At 42.3% G+C, this 19,400-nt stretch overlaps 1 protein-coding gene across 2 annotated transcripts in view; it reads left to right on the top strand.

Annotated features, from left to right (window-relative positions):
- The first annotated feature begins 2,982 nt into the window (after window positions 1-2,982).
- The window catches only part of LOC118219280, a 117,447-nt gene continuing 101,029 nt past the window's right edge, over window positions 2,983-19,400 (top strand). Inside the window, exons 1-13 of one of the 2 annotated variants that reach the window (XM_035402331.1) lie at window positions 2,983-4,023; window positions 4,502-4,612; window positions 4,977-5,105; window positions 5,654-5,764; window positions 6,477-6,605; window positions 6,937-7,047; window positions 7,702-7,812; window positions 9,319-9,447; window positions 9,779-9,889; window positions 10,828-10,938; window positions 11,703-11,813; window positions 13,319-13,579; window positions 14,722-15,654. In XM_035402331.1, coding sequence (XP_035258222.1) covers window positions 4,548-4,612; window positions 4,977-5,105; window positions 5,654-5,764; window positions 6,477-6,605; window positions 6,937-7,047; window positions 7,702-7,812; window positions 9,319-9,447; window positions 9,779-9,889; window positions 10,828-10,938; window positions 11,703-11,813; window positions 13,319-13,579; window positions 14,722-14,899 — 1,557 coding nt within the window. In that variant the 5' untranslated portion in view covers window positions 2,983-4,023; window positions 4,502-4,547 and the 3' untranslated portion in view covers window positions 14,900-15,654. Of the gene's footprint in view, window positions 4,024-4,501; window positions 4,613-4,976; window positions 5,106-5,653; window positions 5,765-6,476; window positions 6,606-6,936; window positions 7,048-7,701; window positions 7,813-9,318; window positions 9,448-9,778; window positions 9,890-10,827; window positions 10,939-11,702; window positions 11,814-13,318; window positions 13,580-14,721; window positions 15,655-19,400 lie in introns of those variants that run through there. The other variant, XM_035402330.1, reaches the window with a different exon arrangement.

Below are 19,400 nucleotides of genomic sequence, written 5' to 3'. Positions count from 1 at the left end.
CTTGTCGCCGTAAACGGTGTCCGCAGTCCGCTGTTCTCACGGCACATCTCACGCAGCTAGACCTCTCGGGTTTAGAAACTCTTCAGAGGGCATGCGGGTAGGTGACTGAGGAGCATTCTTCTTGATTTACAATGCCCAGCTTTGCTGAAGTCCTGGGAGCTCGCGTTAAGACTAATAAAGGTTCAACAAGAATGAAAATACCTTTGAAAGGGACCCTCGCACATACCCAAATACACACACACACACACACACTCAAGCGCAAACACGCACGCACACCGTCTCTCTCACACCTGCAGGCATGCGCACACACAGACACACATACACACACACACACAGCTTTTGCGATTAAATCTCACTCACTTTTCATTTGCGCTCTGCTCCAGCTGGGCGGCAGAACACAGAGCAGGTGTTACCGTGGCAGAGGACCACGGGGAGACAGCGGTAAACGCAGCGTGCCTGCCCCCCCCAGCCCCCCCCACCCCAGGCCCCCTCCCCCGGGTGTCACACGGCGCCTGCTCAGGCCCTAATCGGCAGTGATTAACGAGAGCGCCTTGAAAAACGGCGTTAATTACACAGCAGCGCCTAATTAGGGCACGATTCCTTCCCAGAATTCCGCTTGGCGATGTCGGGAACGCGGCGCCACGCCCCCCCGCCCCCCCGGGCGCGGTTTAACATGAACGTGCCCAGTCTGACGGGCAAATGAAAACACGGAAATCTCTGGACGCGAGCCAGGCTAACGAGTGTTCCAGCGCGTGAACTGCAGCGGGGGCTAGCGATTCTGGGCTAGCGAGTGCAGGGGATTCTGGGCAAGCGAGTGCAGGGGATTCTGGGCAAGCGAGTGCAGGGGATTCTGGGCACTGCAGACCTGCAAAGGCATGAGCTCAGGCCGCAGGTATACAGAGTACAGACACAGACACACGTGTCTCACAGACACAGCTGAGTGTAAGTGCAGGCTGCTATTTAAAAAGGTAACTGTAATGGTCATTTTAAGAATATTACAGGAGAGACTAACAGGGTAGTCTTTTCAGACCTCCGACCCACGTCTTTAGAAACTACAGACTTGGCATCGTGAGGAAATTGTTTTATTTTAAAATTTGAAAAAAGTACCCGTCTGAGTTTATCTCGTTGCTTAATCAAGAAGTTTCAAAGCAAGAACATTGATCGGCCTTGCCTGTCATCCACCAAGTTCTGAAACTCAAAGAAACGTTTGGAGACTTTGCCATCTAGTGGCTGTACTGTAAAATATAACAACCTGCTGGTGGGCTTTGACTGTTACATGGCATCCAGTGTTATTTTCACGTTTCATGAGTTACACTGTTAACAGCATGCCAATTGTGGAAACCGAAAAACAAAGAACTAACTAAAATTTAATTTATTATTTGAGAAATGCCCATAATGTTTTCTGTGGGTTCCTAAATAAACAAATTCAGGGCTCTGCAGCGGCCCCATTTTAGGAGCATTTGGGATGTGTCCCGATTGGAAAAGTAATTTAGGAGCACTCTTTGGAATGCATTAGTGCAACCCTAAATTTTTCAACTCAAGAGCACGTGCTCTTTAGGGGGGGGAATTTTTTTAATAAAAAAATATTTCCCCAAAAAAACAGGTTCCACAATTATTGGCACCCCTGGTTTAATACTTCGTGAAAACACCCCAGGCAAAAATGACAGCCATGAGTCTTTTCCTATAATTTGTGATATGTTTAGAGAACACATCTGGAGGGATTTTTGACCATTGCTCCATGTAGAACTTTCAATCATTGATATCTTTGGGTTTGCGCTTATGGACCCCCCCTCTTCAGTTCAGACCACAGGTTTTTGATGGAATTGAAGTCTGGAGACTGAGATGGCCATTGGGAAAACATGGATGTTGATTTCACTTAAGCATTTCTGTTTAGATTTTGATGTATGCTTGGAGTCATTGTCCTGCTGGACAATCTACCTATGACCAAGTCCTAGCTTCTTAGCAAAGACAACCAAATGTTCTGCCAGAATTTCCTGGTACTTTGTTTAATTCATTCTGCCATTGATCTAAAATACTGCCCCAGGACCACTGCCAGCAAAACATCTCCAAAATATCAATGACCCACCTCCATATTTGACAGTAGGTATGAGGTGCTTCTCCTGTATGCATTCCTCTTTTGCCGCCAAACATGTTGATGGTGTGTATGGCCAAAATGTTCAATTTTGGTCTCATCTGACAATAGCACTCTCTTCCAGTCATAATTCCAATGAGGTTTCGCAAGCTCCAGATTCTTGGTTTTGTTTATTGTGCTCAGTAAGGGCTGTCTTCGTGCCACCCTTACAAAGAGTTAGTTGGTATGGAGGTGCCATTTTATGTCTTTTTTTAGACTTGTTGACCACAAGAAACAAACCAATCTCTGAAATTCTTAAACAGTGATCCTTGGGTTATTAATGGCCTCCCTCACCATTTTCCTCATTGTCCATAGGGACAACATGCACTTGCTTCCTCTTCCTGGCAAATTTGCAACCTTTCCATATGTTTTACACCTTTTTATTATTGCCCTTACAGTGCTAAGTTGTATGTTTAACCGTTTGTCTTTTTTTGTACCCATTACCAGACTTGTGACTGTTAATTACCATTGGTCTCTTCTGAATTGACAGTTACTTGGCTTTTCCCATGCTGATGGATGACAAAGGGATTTTGTATGCTTGTTACCTCATTTTTATTCTCTAGTGAAACTGGAAGTGATGGAATGACACAATATAGTTCCTTTAGACTGAGATGAACTAAATTAAGTAAAATTGTATTGCCAATTTCATTTTGTTTGATTTTACTTACAATAATTGTTAGGGGTGCCAATAATTATGGCACCTATGGTTTTCAGAAAAAATTAGATAATTTAAAAAAAAAACATTGAAGCATGAGAGTAAATGTATTGAAATAAAAGTATATAGTTTTCCCATATGTTTGAACATAACATATAGATTATTATCTGTGTCATTTATTATATGCAGGCTTTTTTCTTCATTTTTTATTAAGGGTGCCAATAATTCTGGAGCCCACTGTATAAGGTAAAACAATGATTAAACAGCATATTCTTCTACATGGCAGTGGGGGACTCATTATGAGGGTAGACACCATAGACTGTTTGCACAAAAAAGAATCACGTACAGTGTGTTGCCTCCCTGATGCCCAGGTAGGAGATCTCCTGAAATGTGTGGACAAGTTCAGAATACTCAATATTTCAAGGTAACTAACTCAACTGAAATTTAATTGTCAGAAAAACTAAAATTGAGTTTTAAGTTTTTTCCCTCAATGAAATGTAAGTATTCTGAATGAATGTTATCAGGCATAATTTGAACTCAAAATTGAAAAATCTGTATTAAGCTGAATCAAGCAAGTAGCTTAGAAATATTGAATAATCTTAACTTTTTTTTACAGTGGGTAAAGAAATAACTCAAGAATTGGAGATAAGAAATAACAAAAATTACTCACCTCAAACATTAAGATGTTACATAGGGCTATAACTGGTTATAATGACGTGAATTGGTTATTGACTGTGGCAGGGAGAGTGATGGAGAGTGAGATGGTTTATTTATTTATTTTTATTTGCTGTTTATTTTCAAATGTGTTTTTAAATAGGAAATGTTCTTCGAGTTCCACGGACATCACATTTCAAAAGGCTTATTTGTGCGTGTAGCCAACAGATGGCACCATTGTATAGGAATACTTTAAGTCCCAACATAATGTAATTCTCAGGATGTTGAATAGGTCTAGTATATGTATGCGTTCAAATTTAGCAAAGACATACATGGATGAAATGTTTCTCTTCCGAATTACTAAGTAAACACGGTAACTGATGCAACTAATAAAAAGTACAAAAAAAACTCTGCCCATCTAACGCTCTAAGTAAACAGGAAAGAAACGAATGCGGTCCAAAAGAGAAACTGAAAGTTAACTCAGACAGCCATTTTAAAGATGCAGCAGAAAGAAGACCGTAAAAAGAAGAATTAAATTGAATAAACCAACGGAGTGAACAGCCTGTTGTGGAGTGGAATTGTGGTAAGAAAACGTAAAGATAAAGGGGATGTGAGGAGGAATGGGAATCTGCAAGTATAATCGTATTAACACGCGTAATTCAGTAAAACCGACAACTTCAATAAAATGGAGTGTTTGAGGCGTAGCGAGGAGTTCATACTGAATCCAAATTTACCATTTGGACCAAAAAGCAATAATAAAAAATTAAAAAAACTTTACTGATGTATTTTTGATATTTCATGACTGTTTTTTTAACCCTCGTGACGTAACTAACTAGAGCTGCAGTAAGAGGATGAGTTTATCTGGAAGCTCTGTCTCCATGTGCTGTGGGTTAGAGCTGCAGTATGAGGATGAGTTTAACTGGAAGCTCTGTCTCCATGTGCTGTGAGTTAAAGCTGCAGTATGAGTTTAACTGGAAGCTCTGTGTCCATGTGCTGTGAGTTAGAGCTGCAGTAAGAGGATGAGTTTAACTGGAAGCTCTGTCTCCGTGTTTTGTTCACAGTGTCCGGGTAGAGAGGGCAGGGTCATCTGTACCCAGCTGTCTGTCTATGAAGAGTGATTGTTCTATGGATCCACCACTCCACTTCAGAGGAGAGTTCACAGGTGATCAAAGGTAATGCAGCAGTAATGTTTTATTATACTTCTATATGCATTGAGGGAAATATGAGGAACTAATACACAGAAGAACAGGTGATCTCAATCAGTGAAGAACACCAAGACGTGAGAATGAACCAAAATGCCAATAAAATAATTGTCATGAATGAACTTGACAGAAGCACAGGTGCATGGAGAATGAATGACCTTGGTCTGGATCTGTGACAGTTTTGTGTATTATGTCACATTCAGATGTGCAGTGAGTTAGAACTGCAGTAAGAGGATGAGTTTATCTGGAAGCTCTGTCTCCATAAGCTGTGAGTTCGAGCTGCAGTAAGATGATGAGTTTAAATGGAAGCTCTGTCTCCGTGTTTTGTTCACAGGGTCCAGGTAGAGAAGGCAGGGTCATCTGTACCCAGCTGTCTGTCTATGAAGAGTGATTGTTCTATGGATCCACCTCTCCACTTCAGAGGAGAAACCAACGGTGAAACCCACGGTCCTCCCAGTATGAGGTACAAATGCGTGAATCAGAGAGTTGGTGTTCAGTGAGTTAGAGCTGCAGTAAGATGAGTTTAACTGGAGGCTCTTTCTCTATGTGCTGTAAGTTAGAGCTGTAGTACGATGATCAATTTAACTGGAAGCTCTGTCTCCATGTGCTGTGAGTTAAAGCTGCAGTATGAGTTTAACTGGAAGCTCTGTCTTCATGTGCTGTGAGTTCGAGCTGCATTAAGAGGATGAGTTTAACTGGAAGCCTTGTCTCCATGTGCTGTGAGTTAGAGCTGCATTAAGAGGATGAGTTTAACTGGAAGCTCTGTCTCCATGTGCTGTGAGTTCGAGCTGCAGTATGAGTTTAACTGGAAGCTCTGTCTCCATGTGCTGTGAGTTAGAGCTGCAGTAAGAGGATGAGTTTAACTGGAAGCTCTGTCTCCATGTGCTGTGAGTTAGAGCTGCAGTAAGAGGATGAGTTTTACTGGAAGCTCTGTCTCCATGTGCTGTGAGTTAGAGCTGCAGTAAGAGGATGAGTATAACTGGAAGCTCTGTCTCCGTGTTGTATTCACAGTGTCCGGGAAGAGAGGGCAGGGTCACCTGTACCCAGCTGTCTGTCTATGAAGAGTGATCGTTCTATGGATCCACCACTCCACTTCAGAGGAGAGTTCACAGGTGATCAAAGGTAATGCAGCAGGTTCATTTTTACATTAATGTTTTATTATACTTCTATATGCATTTAGGGAAACATGAGGAACTAATACACAGAAGAACAGGTGATCTCAATCAGTGAAGATCACCAAGACATGAGAATGAACCAAAATGCCAATAAAATAATGTTCATGAATGAACTTGACAGAAGCACAGGTGCATGGAGAATGAATGACCTTGATCTGCACCTGTGACAGTTTTGTGTATTGTCACATTCAAATGTGCAGTGAGTTAGAGCTGCAGTATGAGTTTAACTGGAAGCTCTGTCTCCATGTGCTGTGAGTTAGAGCTGCTGTAAGAGGATGAGTTTAACTGGAAGCTCTGTCTCCATGTGCTGTGAGTTAGAGCTGTCGTATGAGGATGAGTTTAACTGGAAGCTTTGTCTTCATGTGCTGTGAGTTAGAGCTGCAGTAAGAGGATGAGTTTAACTGGAAGCTCTGTCTCCATGTGCTGTGAGTTCGAGCTGCAGTATGAGTTTAACTGGAAGCTCTGTCTCCATGTGCTGTGAGTTAGAGCTGCAGTAAGAGGATGAGTTTAACTGGAAGCTCTGTCTCCATGTGCTGTGAGTTAGAGCTGCAGTAAGAGGATGAGTTTAACTGGAAGCTCTGTCTCCATGTGCTGTGAGTTAGAGCTGCAGTAAGAGGATGAGTATAACTGGAAGCTCTGTCTCCGTGTTGTATTCACAGTGTCCGGGAAGAGAGGGCAGGGTCACCTGTACCCAGCTGTCTGTCTATGAAGAGTGATCGTTCTATGGATCCACCACTCCACTTCAGAGGAGAAACCAACGGTGAAACCCACGGTCCTGCCAGTATGAGGTACAAATGCGTGAATCAGAGAGTTGGTGTTCAGTGATTTAGAGCTGCAGTAAGAGGATGAGTTTAACTGGAAGCTCTGTCTCCATGTGCTGTGAGTTTGAACTGCAGTAAGAGGATGAGTTTAACTGGAAGCTCTATCTCCATGTGCTGTGAGTTAGAGCTGCAGTAAGAGGATGAGTTTAACTGGAAGCCCTGTCTCCATGTGCTGTGAGTTAGAGCTGCAGTAAGAGGATGAGTTTAACTGGAAGCTCTGTCTCCATGTGCTGTGAGTTAGAGCTGCAGTAAGAGGATGAGTTTAACTGAAAGCTCTGTCTCCATGTTTTGTTCACAGGGTCCCGGTAGAGAATGCAGGGTCATCTGTACCCAGCTGTCTGTCTATGAAGAGTGATCGTTCTATGGATCCACCACTCCACTTCAGAGGAGAGTTCACAGGTGATCAAAGGTAATGCAGCAGGTTCATTTTTACATTAATGTTTTATTATACTTTTATATGCATTGAGGGAAACATGAGGAACTAATACACAGAAGAACAGGTGATCTCAATCAGTGAAGATCACCAAGACATAAGAATGAACCAAAATGCCAATAAAATAATGTTCATGAATAAACTTGACAGAAGCACAGATGCATGGAGAATGAATGACCTTGATCTGCATCTGTGACAGTTTTGTGTATTGTCACATTCAAATGTACAGTGAGTTAGAGCTGCAGTATGAGTTTAACTGGAAGCTCTGTCTCCATGTGCAGTGTGTTAGAGCTGCAGTATGAGGATGAGTTTAACTGGAAGCTCTGTCTCCATGTACTGTGAGTTAGAGCTGCAGTAAGAGGATGAGTTTAACTGGAAGCCCTGTCTCCATGTGCTGTGAGTTTGAGCTGCAGTATGAGTTTAACTGGAAGCTCTGTCTCCATGTGCTGTGAGTTAGAGCTGCAGTAAGATGATGAGTTTAACTTGAAGCTCTGTCTCCATGTACTGTGAGTTAGAGCTGCAGTATGAGGATGAGTTTAACTGGAAGCTCTGTCTTCATGTGCTGTGAGTTAGAGCTGCAGTAAGAGGATGAGTTTAACTGAAAGCTCTGTCTCCATGTTTTGTTCACAGGGTCCCGGTAGAGAATGCAGGGTCATCTGTACCCAGCTGTCTGTCTATGAAGAGTGATCGTTCTATGGATCCACCACTCCACTTCAGAGGAGAGTTCACAGGTGATCAAAGGTAATGCAGCAGGTTCATTTTTACATTAATGTTTTATTATACTTTTATATGCATTGAGGGAAACATGAGGAACTAATACACAGAAGAACAGGTGATCTCAATCAGTGAAGATCACCAAGACATAAGAATGAACCAAAATGCCAATAAAATAATGTTCATGAATAAACTTGACAGAAGCACAGATGCATGGAGAATGAATGACCTTGATCTGCATCTGTGACAGTTTTGTGTATTGTCACATTCAAATGTACAGTGAGTTAGAGCTGCAGTATGAGTTTAACTGGAAGCTCTGTCTCCATGTGCAGTGTGTTAGAGCTGCAGTATGAGGATGAGTTTAACTGGAAGCTCTGTCTCCATGTACTGTGAGTTAGAGCTGCAGTAAGAGGATGAGTTTAACTGGAAGCCCTGTCTCCATGTGCTGTGAGTTTGAGCTGCAGTATGAGTTTAACTGGAAGCTCTGTCTCCATGTGCTGTGAGTTAGAGCTGCAGTAAGATGATGAGTTTAACTTGAAGCTCTGTCTCCATGTACTGTGAGTTAGAGCTGCAGTATGAGGATGAGTTTAACTGGAAGCTCTGTCTTCATGTGCTGTGAGTTAGAGCTGCAGTAAGAGGATGAGTTTAACTGGAAGCTCTGTCTCCATGTGCTGTGAGTTAGAGCTGCAGTAAGAGGATGAGTTTAACTGGAAGCTCTGTCTCCATGTGCTGTGAGTTAAAGCTGCAGTATGAGTTTAACTGGAAGCTCTCTCTCCATGTGCTGTGAGTTAGAGCTGCAGTAAGAGGATGAGTTTAACTGGAAGCCCTGTCTCCATGTGCTGTGAGTTTGAGCTGCAGTATGAGTTTAACTGGAAGCTCTGTCTCCATGTGCTGTGAGTTAGAGCTGCAGTAAGATGATGAGTTTAACTTGAAGCTCTGTCTCCATGTACTGTGAGTTAGAGCTGCAGTATGAGGATGAGTTTAACTGGAAGCTCTGTCTTCATGTGCTGTGAGTTAGAGCTGCAGTAAGAGGATGAGTTTAACTGGAAGCTCTGTCTCCATGTGCTGTGAGTTAGAGCTGCAGTAAGAGGATGAGTTTAACTGGAAGCTCTGTCTCCATGTGCTGTGAGTTAGAGCTGTCGTTTGAGGATGAGTTTAACTGGAAGCTCTGTCTCCATGTGCTGTGAGTTAGAGCTGTCGTATGAGGATGAGTTTAACTGGAAGCTTTGTCTTCATGTGCTGTGAGTTAGAGCTGCAGTAAGAGGATGAGTTTAACTGGAAGCTCTGTCTCCATGTGCTGTGAGTTCGAGCTGCAGTATGAGTTTAACTGGAAGCTCTGTCTCCATGTGCTGTGAGTTAGAGCTGCAGTAAGAGGATGAGTTTAACTGGAAGCTCTGTCTCCATGTGCTGTGAGTTAGAGCTGCAGTAAGAGGATGAGTTTAACTGGAAGCTCTGTCTCCATGTGCTGTGAGTTAGAGCTGCAGTAAGAGGATGAGTATAACTGGAAGCTCTGTCTCCGTGTTGTATTCACAGTGTCCGGGAAGAGAGGGCAGGGTCACCTGTACCCAGCTGTCTGTCTATGAAGAGTGATCGTTCTATGGATCCACCACTCCACTTCAGAGGAGAAACCAACGGTGAAACCCACGGTCCTGCCAGTATGAGGTACAAATGCGTGAATCAGAGAGTTGGTGTTCAGTGATTTAGAGCTGCAGTAAGAGGATGAGTTTAACTGGAAGCTCTGTCTCCATGTGCTGTGAGTTTGAACTGCAGTAAGAGGATGAGTTTAACTGGAAGCTCTATCTCCATGTGCTGTGAGTTAGAGCTGCAGTAAGAGGATGAGTTTAACTGGAAGCCCTGTCTCCATGTGCTGTGAGTTAGAGCTGCAGTAAGAGGATGAGTTTAACTGGAAGCTCTGTCTCCATGTGCTGTGAGTTTGAGCTGCAGTAAGAGGATGAGTTTAACTGAAAGCTCTGTCTCCATGTTTTGTTCACAGGGTCCCGGTAGAGAATGCAGGGTCATCTGTACCCAGCTGTCTGTCTATGAAGAGTGATCGTTCTATGGATCCACCACTCCACTTCAGAGGAGAGTTCACAGGTGATCAAAGGTAATGCAGCAGGTTCATTTTTACATTAATGTTTTATTATACTTTTATATGCATTGAGGGAAACATGAGGAACTAATACACAGAAGAACAGGTGATCTCAATCAGTGAAGATCACCAAGACATAAGAATGAACCAAAATGCCAATAAAATAATGTTCATGAATAAACTTGACAGAAGCACAGATGCATGGAGAATGAATGACCTTGATCTGCATCTGTGACAGTTTTGTGTATTGTCACATTCAAATGTACAGTGAGTTAGAGCTGCAGTATGAGTTTAACTGGAAGCTCTGTCTCCATGTGCAGTGTGTTAGAGCTGCAGTATGAGGATGAGTTTAACTGGAAGCTCTGTCTCCATGTACTGTGAGTTAGAGCTGCAGTAAGAGGATGAGTTTAACTGGAAGCCCTGTCTCCATGTGCTGTGAGTTTGAGCTGCAGTATGAGTTTAACTGGAAGCTCTGTCTCCATGTGCTGTGAGTTAGAGCTGCAGTAAGATGATGAGTTTAACTTGAAGCTCTGTCTCCATGTACTGTGAGTTAGAGCTGCAGTATGAGGATGAGTTTAACTGGAAGCTCTGTCTTCATGTGCTGTGAGTTAGAGCTGCAGTAAGAGGATGAGTTTAACTGGAAGCTCTGTCTCCATGTGCTGTGAGTTAGAGCTGCTGTAAGAGGATGAGTTTAACTGGAAGCTCTGTCTCCATGTGCTGTGAGTTAGAGCTGTCGTATGAGGATGAGTTTAACTGGAAGCTTTGTCTTCATGTGCTGTGAGTTAGAGCTGCAGTAAGAGGATGAGTTTAACTGGAAGCTCTGTCTCCATGTGCTGTGAGTTAAAGCTGCAGTATGAGTTTAACTGGAAGCTCTCTCTCCATGTGCTGTGAGTTAGAGCTGCAGTAAGAGGATGAGTTTAACTGAAAGCTCTGTCTCCATGTTTTGTTCACAGGGTCCCGGTAGAGAATGCAGGGTCATCTGTACCCAGCTGTCTGTCTATGAAGAGTGATCGTTCTATGGATCCACCACTCCACTTCAGAGGAGAGTTCACAGGTGATCAAAGGTAATGCAGCAGGTTCATTTTTACATTAATGTTTTATTATACTTTTATATGCATTGAGGGAAACATGAGGAACTAATACACAGAAGAACAGGTGATCTCAATCAGTGAAGATCACCAAGACATAAGAATGAACCAAAATGCCAATAAAATAATGTTCATGAATACACTTGACAGAAGCACAGATGCATGGAGAATGAATGACCTTGATCTGCATCTGTGACAGTTTTGTGTATTGTCACATTCAAATGTGCAGTGAGTTAGAGCTGCAGTATGAGTTTAACTGGAAGCTCTGTCTCCATGTGCAGTGTGTTAGAGCTGCAGTATGAGGATGAGTTTAACTGGAAGCTCTGTCTCCATGTACTGTGAGTTAGAGCTGCAGTAAGAGGATGAGTTTAACTGGAAGCCCTGTCTCCATGTGCTGTGAGTTAGAGCTGCAGTATGAGTTTAACTGGAAGCTCTGTCTCCATGTGCTGTGAGTTAGAGCTGCAGTAAGATGATGAGTTTAACTTGAAGCTCTGTCTCCATGAACTGTGAGTTAGAGCTGCAGTATGAGGATGAGTTTAACTGGAAGCTCTGTCTTCATGTGCTGTGAGTTAGAGCTGCAGTAAGAGGATGAGTTTAACTGGAAGCTCTGTCTCCATGTGCTGTGAGTTAAAGCTGCAGTATGAGTTTAACTGGAAGCTCTGTCTCCATGTGCTGTGAGTTAGAGCTGCAGTAAGAGGATGAGTTTAACTGAAAGCTCTGTCTCCATGTTTTGATCACAGGGTCCAGGTAGAGAAGGCAGGGTCATCTGTACCCAGCTGTCTGTCTATGAAGAGTGATCGTTCTATGGATCCACCACTCCACTTCAGAGGAGAGTTCACAGGTGATCAAAGGTAATGCAGCAGGTTCATTTTTACATTAATGTTTTATTATACTTTTATATGCATTGAGGGAAACATGAGGAACTAATACACAGAAGAACAGGTGATCTCAATCAGTGAAGAACACCAAGACGTGAGAATGAACCAAAATGCCAATAAAATAATGTTCATGAATGAACTTGACAGAAGCACAGATGCATGTAGATTGAATGACCTTGATCTGCATCTGTGACAGTTTTGTGTATTGTCACATTCAAATGTGCAGTGAGTTAGAGCTGCAGTATGAGTTTAACTGGAAGCTCTGTCTCCATGTGCTGTGAGTTAGAGCTGCTGTAAGAGGATGAGTTTAACTGGAAGCCCTGTCTCCATGTGCTGTGAGTTAAAGCTGCAGTAAGATGATGAGTTTAACTGGAAGCTCTGTCTCCATGTGCTGTGAGTTAGAGCTGCAGTATGAGGATGAGTTTAACTGGAAGCCCTGTCTCCATGTGCTGTGAGTTTAAGCTGCAGTTAGATGATGAGTTTAACTGGAAGCCCTGTCTCCATGTTCTGTGAGTTAAAGCTGCAGTAAGATGATGAGTTTAACTGGAAGCTCTGTCTCCATGTGCTGTGAGTTAGAGCTGCAGTATGAGGATGAGTTTAACTGGAAGCCCTGTCTCCATGTGCTGTGAGTTCGAGCTGCAGTAAGAGGATGAGTTTAACTGGAAGCTCTGTCTCCATGTGCTGTGAGTTAAAGCTGCAGTAAGATGATGAGTTTAACTGGAAGCTCTGTCTCCATGTGCTGTGAGTTAGAGCTGCAGTAAGATGATGAGTTTAACTGGAAGCTCTGTCTCCATGTGCTGTGAGTTCGTGCTGCAGTAAGAGGATGAGTTTAACTGGAAGCTCTGTCTCCATGTGCTGTCAGTTCGAGCTGCAGTAAGAGGATGAGTTTAACTGGATTATTTACAAATTGTAATTAAAAATACTAGTTATACTAGTGATACTAATGCTAGTGGATAAATCATGAATTCATTGATAGGCAAACCAATGTAATGGATCAGTGATGGTCAAAACATACGACTCAAACAGATTCAAATTAAGAGAGGATATAGTAAGTTACAGTATTAGGACACACACAGTGTTCACCATCTAATTTAAACCACACTGCTTTAACAAACACAAAATTAGACAGACATGGAAAATAAATAACACAACTGTGGAAAAAAATGAATGAAAGAGAATACAGAACCACAGCCTGTCTGTCCCACAGTGACCCAGGATGGTAAAATAAGCATCTAAAGAATCAATACCAGAGATCCAAGACTTTGATCAAAGAAAAGACCAAGGCACAGCTGAGAAGCAAGACAAATGTAACAAGACCAAAGTCACACTTGCTTAACAGGTCAACACTTAATGGTCTTTATTTGAGTAACATTTGCCCTTTACTTTAAAGAAAACGGGCCATGAGGGTCAGAAAGAGTCCAGCAGGATGTCTAATTCTCAGGCAAATCATGCAATAATATATAAACTCTTCTTTGCAGACTGAGTGACTGTGACCTCACAGAGAAGTCCTGTGATATTGTGGCCTCTGCTCTCCAGTCATCAAACTCACCCCTGAGAGATCTGGACCTCAGCTACAATAACCTGGGGGATTCAGGAGTGGAGCTGCTCTGTGCTGGACTGATGAGTCCAAACTGTGAACTGCAGAGACTGGACCTCAGCAACAACAACCTGAGAGATTCAGAAGTGGAGCTGCTCTGTGCTGCACTGATGAGTCCAAACTGTAAACTGCAGAGACTGGGGTGAGTAGTGCTGTGTACTGTTTAACATTAATTAAATGGAATTAGTGATTATAGCTGTGTAACGGTTTGAACTTTGCTGCAGGGAGGAAACAAATTTTCAAAACTTGTAACCTAAATGTTTATGTGTAAATGTGGGTTTACATATAAGATCATTGACTGGGGGATAAGCAGCAAGGCTGTATTCCTCGGAGAGCAGATTGTCTACTACTGTCAGGCATTCACCTTATGTTCTCTGACACTAAGACCTTTTATCTGAGGTGGTAAATATACCGTTGATCTAGGCATCTTGCAATTCATACACTCATGCCATGAAGAAGTCATTTATGAGCCAAAGTGTCACACTGTGTGCAAATGGGATGTAGATCCAGTGCAGTTTTAGCTAAATGCCCAACGCGCACGCACCAGAGAAATACAGGATATGAGCCCTTCTTACCCTGATGTTTCTGACAACAGAGTCTCAAATGAATCATCCCATCAGACTTTAGTCCAGCAGGTTACAGAATTAGAAAAGGGGCTATTTGGGTCAGAATTACATCTCTAGAACTGTGAGAGTTCAGTCCAGCAGGATGTCTAATTCTCAGGTCCTAGGTGCTGCAGTTGGAGAGTTTTGCTCAGACATCTTCCTCAGAAGATGAGTTGCATACCTTGAAATCTCAATTTAGCTCTTCATCATAGAACACAACAATTGTTACATTACAGGCATCTAGGATACGGTTGTATCCAGAGCGACTTAAAAACAACTTTAAGCATTTTTACAGCTGGATATATACTGAAGCAATTCAGGTTAAGTATCTAGGTACAACAGCAGTGTCTTACCTGGGAATCAAACCTGCAACCTTAGGTTTACAAGCCCAGTTCCCTACCTATTACACTACACTGCTGCCCAGAGCTGTAAACGTACCAGTCTGTCCAAAACAGGTCAATGTAACTAACACTAAAGAGTAATACATTCAGCATCTAAGAGTAATACATTCAGTTTTCAGCCAGCTGTGTAGGGCCAAAACCTGTTCAAGAACAGCCATATTCTGTGGGTATGGGGTATAGTGGGTATCAATCTTGTTACAACTTGTTATATTTCAAAAATTACATTATTTAATTTTCCTAATATTATTATACAATAATATATAAACTCTTATTTGCAGTCTGAGTGGCTGTGAGCTCACAGAGAAGTCCTGTGATATTGTGGCCTCAGCTCTCCAGTCATCAAACTCACCCCTGAGAGATCTGGACCTCAGCAACAACTACCTGGGATATTCAGGAGTGAAGCTGCTCTGTGCTGGACTGATGAGTCCAGACTGTAAACTGCAGAGACTGGGGTGAGTAGTGCTGTGTACTGTGTGACCTCAACTAAATAGAATTTGTGATTATGGCTGTGTAACAGTTTGAGCTTTGCTGCAGGGAGGAAACAAATTTTCAAAACTTGTAACCTAGATGTTTATGTGTAAATGTGGGTTTACATATAAGAGCATTGACTGGGGGGATAAGCAGCAAGGCTGTATTCCCCAGAGAGCAGATTGTCTACTACTGTCAGGCATTCACCTTATGTTCTCTGACACTAAGACCTTTTATCTGAGGTGGTAAACATACTGTTGATCTAGGAATCTTGCAATTCATACACTCATGCCATGAAGAAGTCATTTATGAGCCAACGTGTCACACTGTGTGCAAATGGGATGTAGATCCAGTGCAGTTTTAGCTAAATGCCCAACGCACAAGCACCAGAGAAATAGAGGATATGAGCCCTTCTTACCCTGATGTTTCTGACAACAGAGTCTCAAATGAATCAGCCCATCAGACTTTAGTCCAGCAGGTTACAGAATTAGAAAAGGGGTTATTTGGGTCAGAATTACATCTCTAGAACTGTGAGAGTTCAGTCCAGCAGGATGTCTAATTCTCAGGTCTTAGGTGCTGCAGTTGGAGAGTTTTGCTCAGACGTCTTCCTCAGAAGATGAGCTGCATACCTTGAAATCTCAATTTAGCTCTTCATCATAGAACACAACAATTGTTACATTACAGGCATCTAGGATACGGTTGTATCCAGAGCGACTTAAAAACAACTTTTAGCATTTTTACAGCTGGATATATACTGAAGCAATTCAGGTTAAGTACCTAGGTACAACAGCGGTGTTTTACCTGGGAATCAAACCTGCAACCTTAGGTTTACAAGCCCAGTTCCCTACCTATTATACTACACTTCTGCCCAGAGCTGTAAACGTACCAGTCTGTCCAAAACAGGTCAATGTAACTAACACTAAAGAGTAATACATTCAGCATCTAAGAGTAATACATTCAGCTTTCATTCAGCTGTGTAGGGCCAAAACCTGTTCAAATACAGCCATATCCTGTGGGTATGGGGTATAGTGGGTATCAATCTTGTTACAACTTGTTATATTTCAAATATTACATGCCTTATTTTACCTAATATTATTGTACAATAATATATAAACTCTTCTTTGCAGACTTAACAGCTGTGATCTCACAGAGAAGTCCTGTGCAATTGTGGCCTCCGCTCTCCAGTCATCAAACTCACCCCTGAGAGATCTGGACCTCAGCTACAATAACCTGGGAGATTCAGGAGTGAAGCTGCTCTGTGCTGCACTGATGAGTCCAAACTGTAAACTACAGAGACTGGACCTCAGCCACAATAACCTGGGAGATTCAGAAGTGGAGCTGCTCTGTGCTGCACTGATGAGTCCAAACTGTAAACTACAGAGACTGGGGTGAGTAGTGCTGTGTACTGTTTAACATTAATTAAATGGAATTAGTGATTATAGCTGTGTAACGGTTTGAACTTTGCTGCAGGGAGGAAACAAATTTTCAAAACTTGTAACCTAAATGTTTATGTGTAAATGTGGGTTTACATGTAAGAGCATTAACTGGGGGGATGAGCAGCAAGGCTGTATTCCCCGGAGAGCAGATTGTCTACTACTGTCAGGCATTCACCTTACGTTCTCTGACACTAATACCTTTTATCTGAGGTGGTAAACATACCGTTGATCTAGGCATCTTGCAATTCATACACTCATGCCATGAAGAAGTCATTTATGAGCCAAAGTGTCACACTGTGTGCAAATGGGATGTAGATCCAGTGCAGTTTTAGCTAAATGCCCAACGCGCACGCACCAGAGAAATGCAGGATATGAGCCCTTCTTACCCTGATGTTTCCGACAACAGAGTCTCAAATGAATCATCCCATCAGACTTTAGTCCAGCAGGTTACAGAATTAGAAAAGGGGCTATTTGGGTCAGAATTACATCTCTAGAACTGTGAGAGTTCAGTCCAGCAGGATGTCTAATTCTCAGGTCCTAGGTGCTGCAGTTGGAGAGTTTTGCTCAGACATCTTCCTCAGAAGATGAGTTGCATACCTTGAAATCTCAATTTAGCTCTTCATCATAGAACACAACAATTGTTACATTACAGGCATCTAGGATACGGTTGTATCCAGAGCGACTTAAAAACAACTTTAAGCATTTTTACAGCTGGATATATACAGAAGCAATTCAGGTTAAGTATCTAGGTACAACAGCAGTGTTTTACCTGGGAATCAAACCTGCAACCTTAGGTTTACAAGCCCAGTTCCCTACCTATTACACTACACTGCTGCCCAGAGCTGTAAACGTACCAGTCTGTCCAAAGCAGATCAATGTTACTAACACTAAAGAGTAATACATTCAGCATCTAAGAGTAATACATTTAGCTTTCAGCCAGCTGTGTAGGGCCAAAACCTGTTCAAATACAGCCATATCCTGTGGGTATGGGGTATAGTGGGTATCAATCTTGTTACAACTTGTTATATTTCAAATATTACATGCCTTATTTTACCTAATATTATTGTACAATAATATATAAACTCTTATTTGCAGACTGAACATCTGTGAGCTCACAGAAAAGTCATGTAAATTTGTGGCCTCAGCTCTCCAGTCATCAAACTCACCCCTGAGAGATCTGGACCTCAGCTGCAATAACCTGGGAGATTCAGGAGTGAAGCTGCTCTGTGCTGGACTGATGAGTCCAAACTGTAAACTACAGAGACTGGACCTCAGCAGCAATAACCTGGGAGATTCAGGAGTGGAGCTGCTCTGTGCTGGACTGAGGAGTCCAAACTGTAAACTACAGAGACTGGACCTCAGCAACAACAACCTGAGAGATTCAGGAGTGAAGCTGCTCTGTGCTGAACTGAGGAGTCCAAACTGTAAACTACAGAGACTGGACCTCAGCAACAACAACCTGAGAGATTCAGAAGTGGAGCTACTCTGTGCTGCATTGATGAGTCCAAACTGTAAACTGCAGGGACTGGGGTGAGTAGTGCTGTGTACTGTTTGACATTCATTAAATGGAATTAATGATTATGGCTGTGTAACAGTTTTAACTTTGCTGCAGGGAGGAAACAAATTTTCAAAACTTGTAACCTAGATGTTTATGTGTAAATGTGGGTTTACATGTAAGAGCATTGACTGGGGGGATAAGCAGCAAGGCTGTATTCCCCAGAGAGCAGATTGTCTACTACTGTCAGGCATTCACCTTATGTTCTCTGACACTAAGACCTTTTATCTGAGGTGGTAAACATACTGTTGATCTAGGAATCTTGCAATTCATACACTCATGCCATGAAGAAGTCATTTATGAGCCAACGTGTCACACTGTGTGCAAATGGGATGTAGATCCAGTGCAGTTTTAGCTAAATGTCCAACGCACAAGCACCAGAGAAATAGAGGATATGAGCCCTTCTTACCCTGATGTTTCTGACAACAGAGTCTCAAATGAATCAGCCCATCAGACTTTAGTCCAGCAGGTTACAGAAATAGAAAAGGGGTTATTTGGGTCAGAATTACATCTCTAGAACTGTGAGAGTTCAGTCCAGCAGGACGTCTAATTCTCAGGTCCTAGGTGCTGCAGTTGGAGAGTTTTGCTCAGACATCTTCCTCAGAAGATGAGTTGCATACCTTGAAATCTCAATTTAGCTCTTCATCATAGAACACAACAATTGTTACATTACAGGCATCTAGGATACGGTTGTATCCAGAGTGACTTAAAAACACCTTTTAGCATTTTTGCAGCTAGATATATACTGAAGCAATTCAGGTTAAGTACCTAGGTACAACAGCAGTGTTTTACCTGGGAATCAAACCTGCAACCTTAGGTTTACAAGCCCAGTTCCCTACCTATTACACTACACTGCTGCCCAGAGCTGTAAACGTACCAGTCTGTCCGAAAGCAAGTCAATGTAACTAACACTAAAGAGTAATACATTCAGCATCTAAGAGTAATACATTCAGCTTTCAGCCAGCTGTGTAGGGCCAAAACCCGTTAAAAACAGCCATTTCCTGTGGGCATGGGGTATAGTGGGTATCAATCTTGTTACAACTTGTTATATTTCAAAAATTACATGCCTTATTTTACCTAATATTATTGTACAATAATATATAAACTCTTATTTGCAGACTGAACATCTGTGAGCTCACAGAAAAGTCATGTGAATTTGTGGCCTCAACTCTCCAGTCATCAAACTCACCCCTGAGAGATCTGGACCTCAGCTGCAATAACCTGGGAGATTCAGGAGTGGAGCTGCTCTGTGCTGGACTGATGAGTCCAGACTGTAAACTACAGAGACTGGGGTGAGTAGTGCTGTGTACTGTCTGACCTTAACTAAATAGAATTTGTGATTATGGCTCTGTGCAGTGAAATACAAAAGTGTTTTTTCTTTGTTTTCTGCTGTCCATCAGCATTCTTTCTTTAGCACAACAAAGAATGTGTCTAGGAGTTGCCAGGTTTGTGGTTCCTGACTAGAATGTGATGTTTCAGTGAAGTCTGTAGTCATAAG

The sequence above is a fragment of the Anguilla anguilla genome, chromosome 19 (genome assembly GCF_013347855.1).
Source record: "Anguilla anguilla isolate fAngAng1 chromosome 19, fAngAng1.pri, whole genome shotgun sequence".
Classification (NCBI taxonomy): Eukaryota; Metazoa; Chordata; class Actinopteri; order Anguilliformes; family Anguillidae; genus Anguilla; species Anguilla anguilla.
The sequence above is the reverse complement of the archived record's forward strand: the minus strand, read 5'-3'. Positions and strand labels throughout refer to the sequence as shown.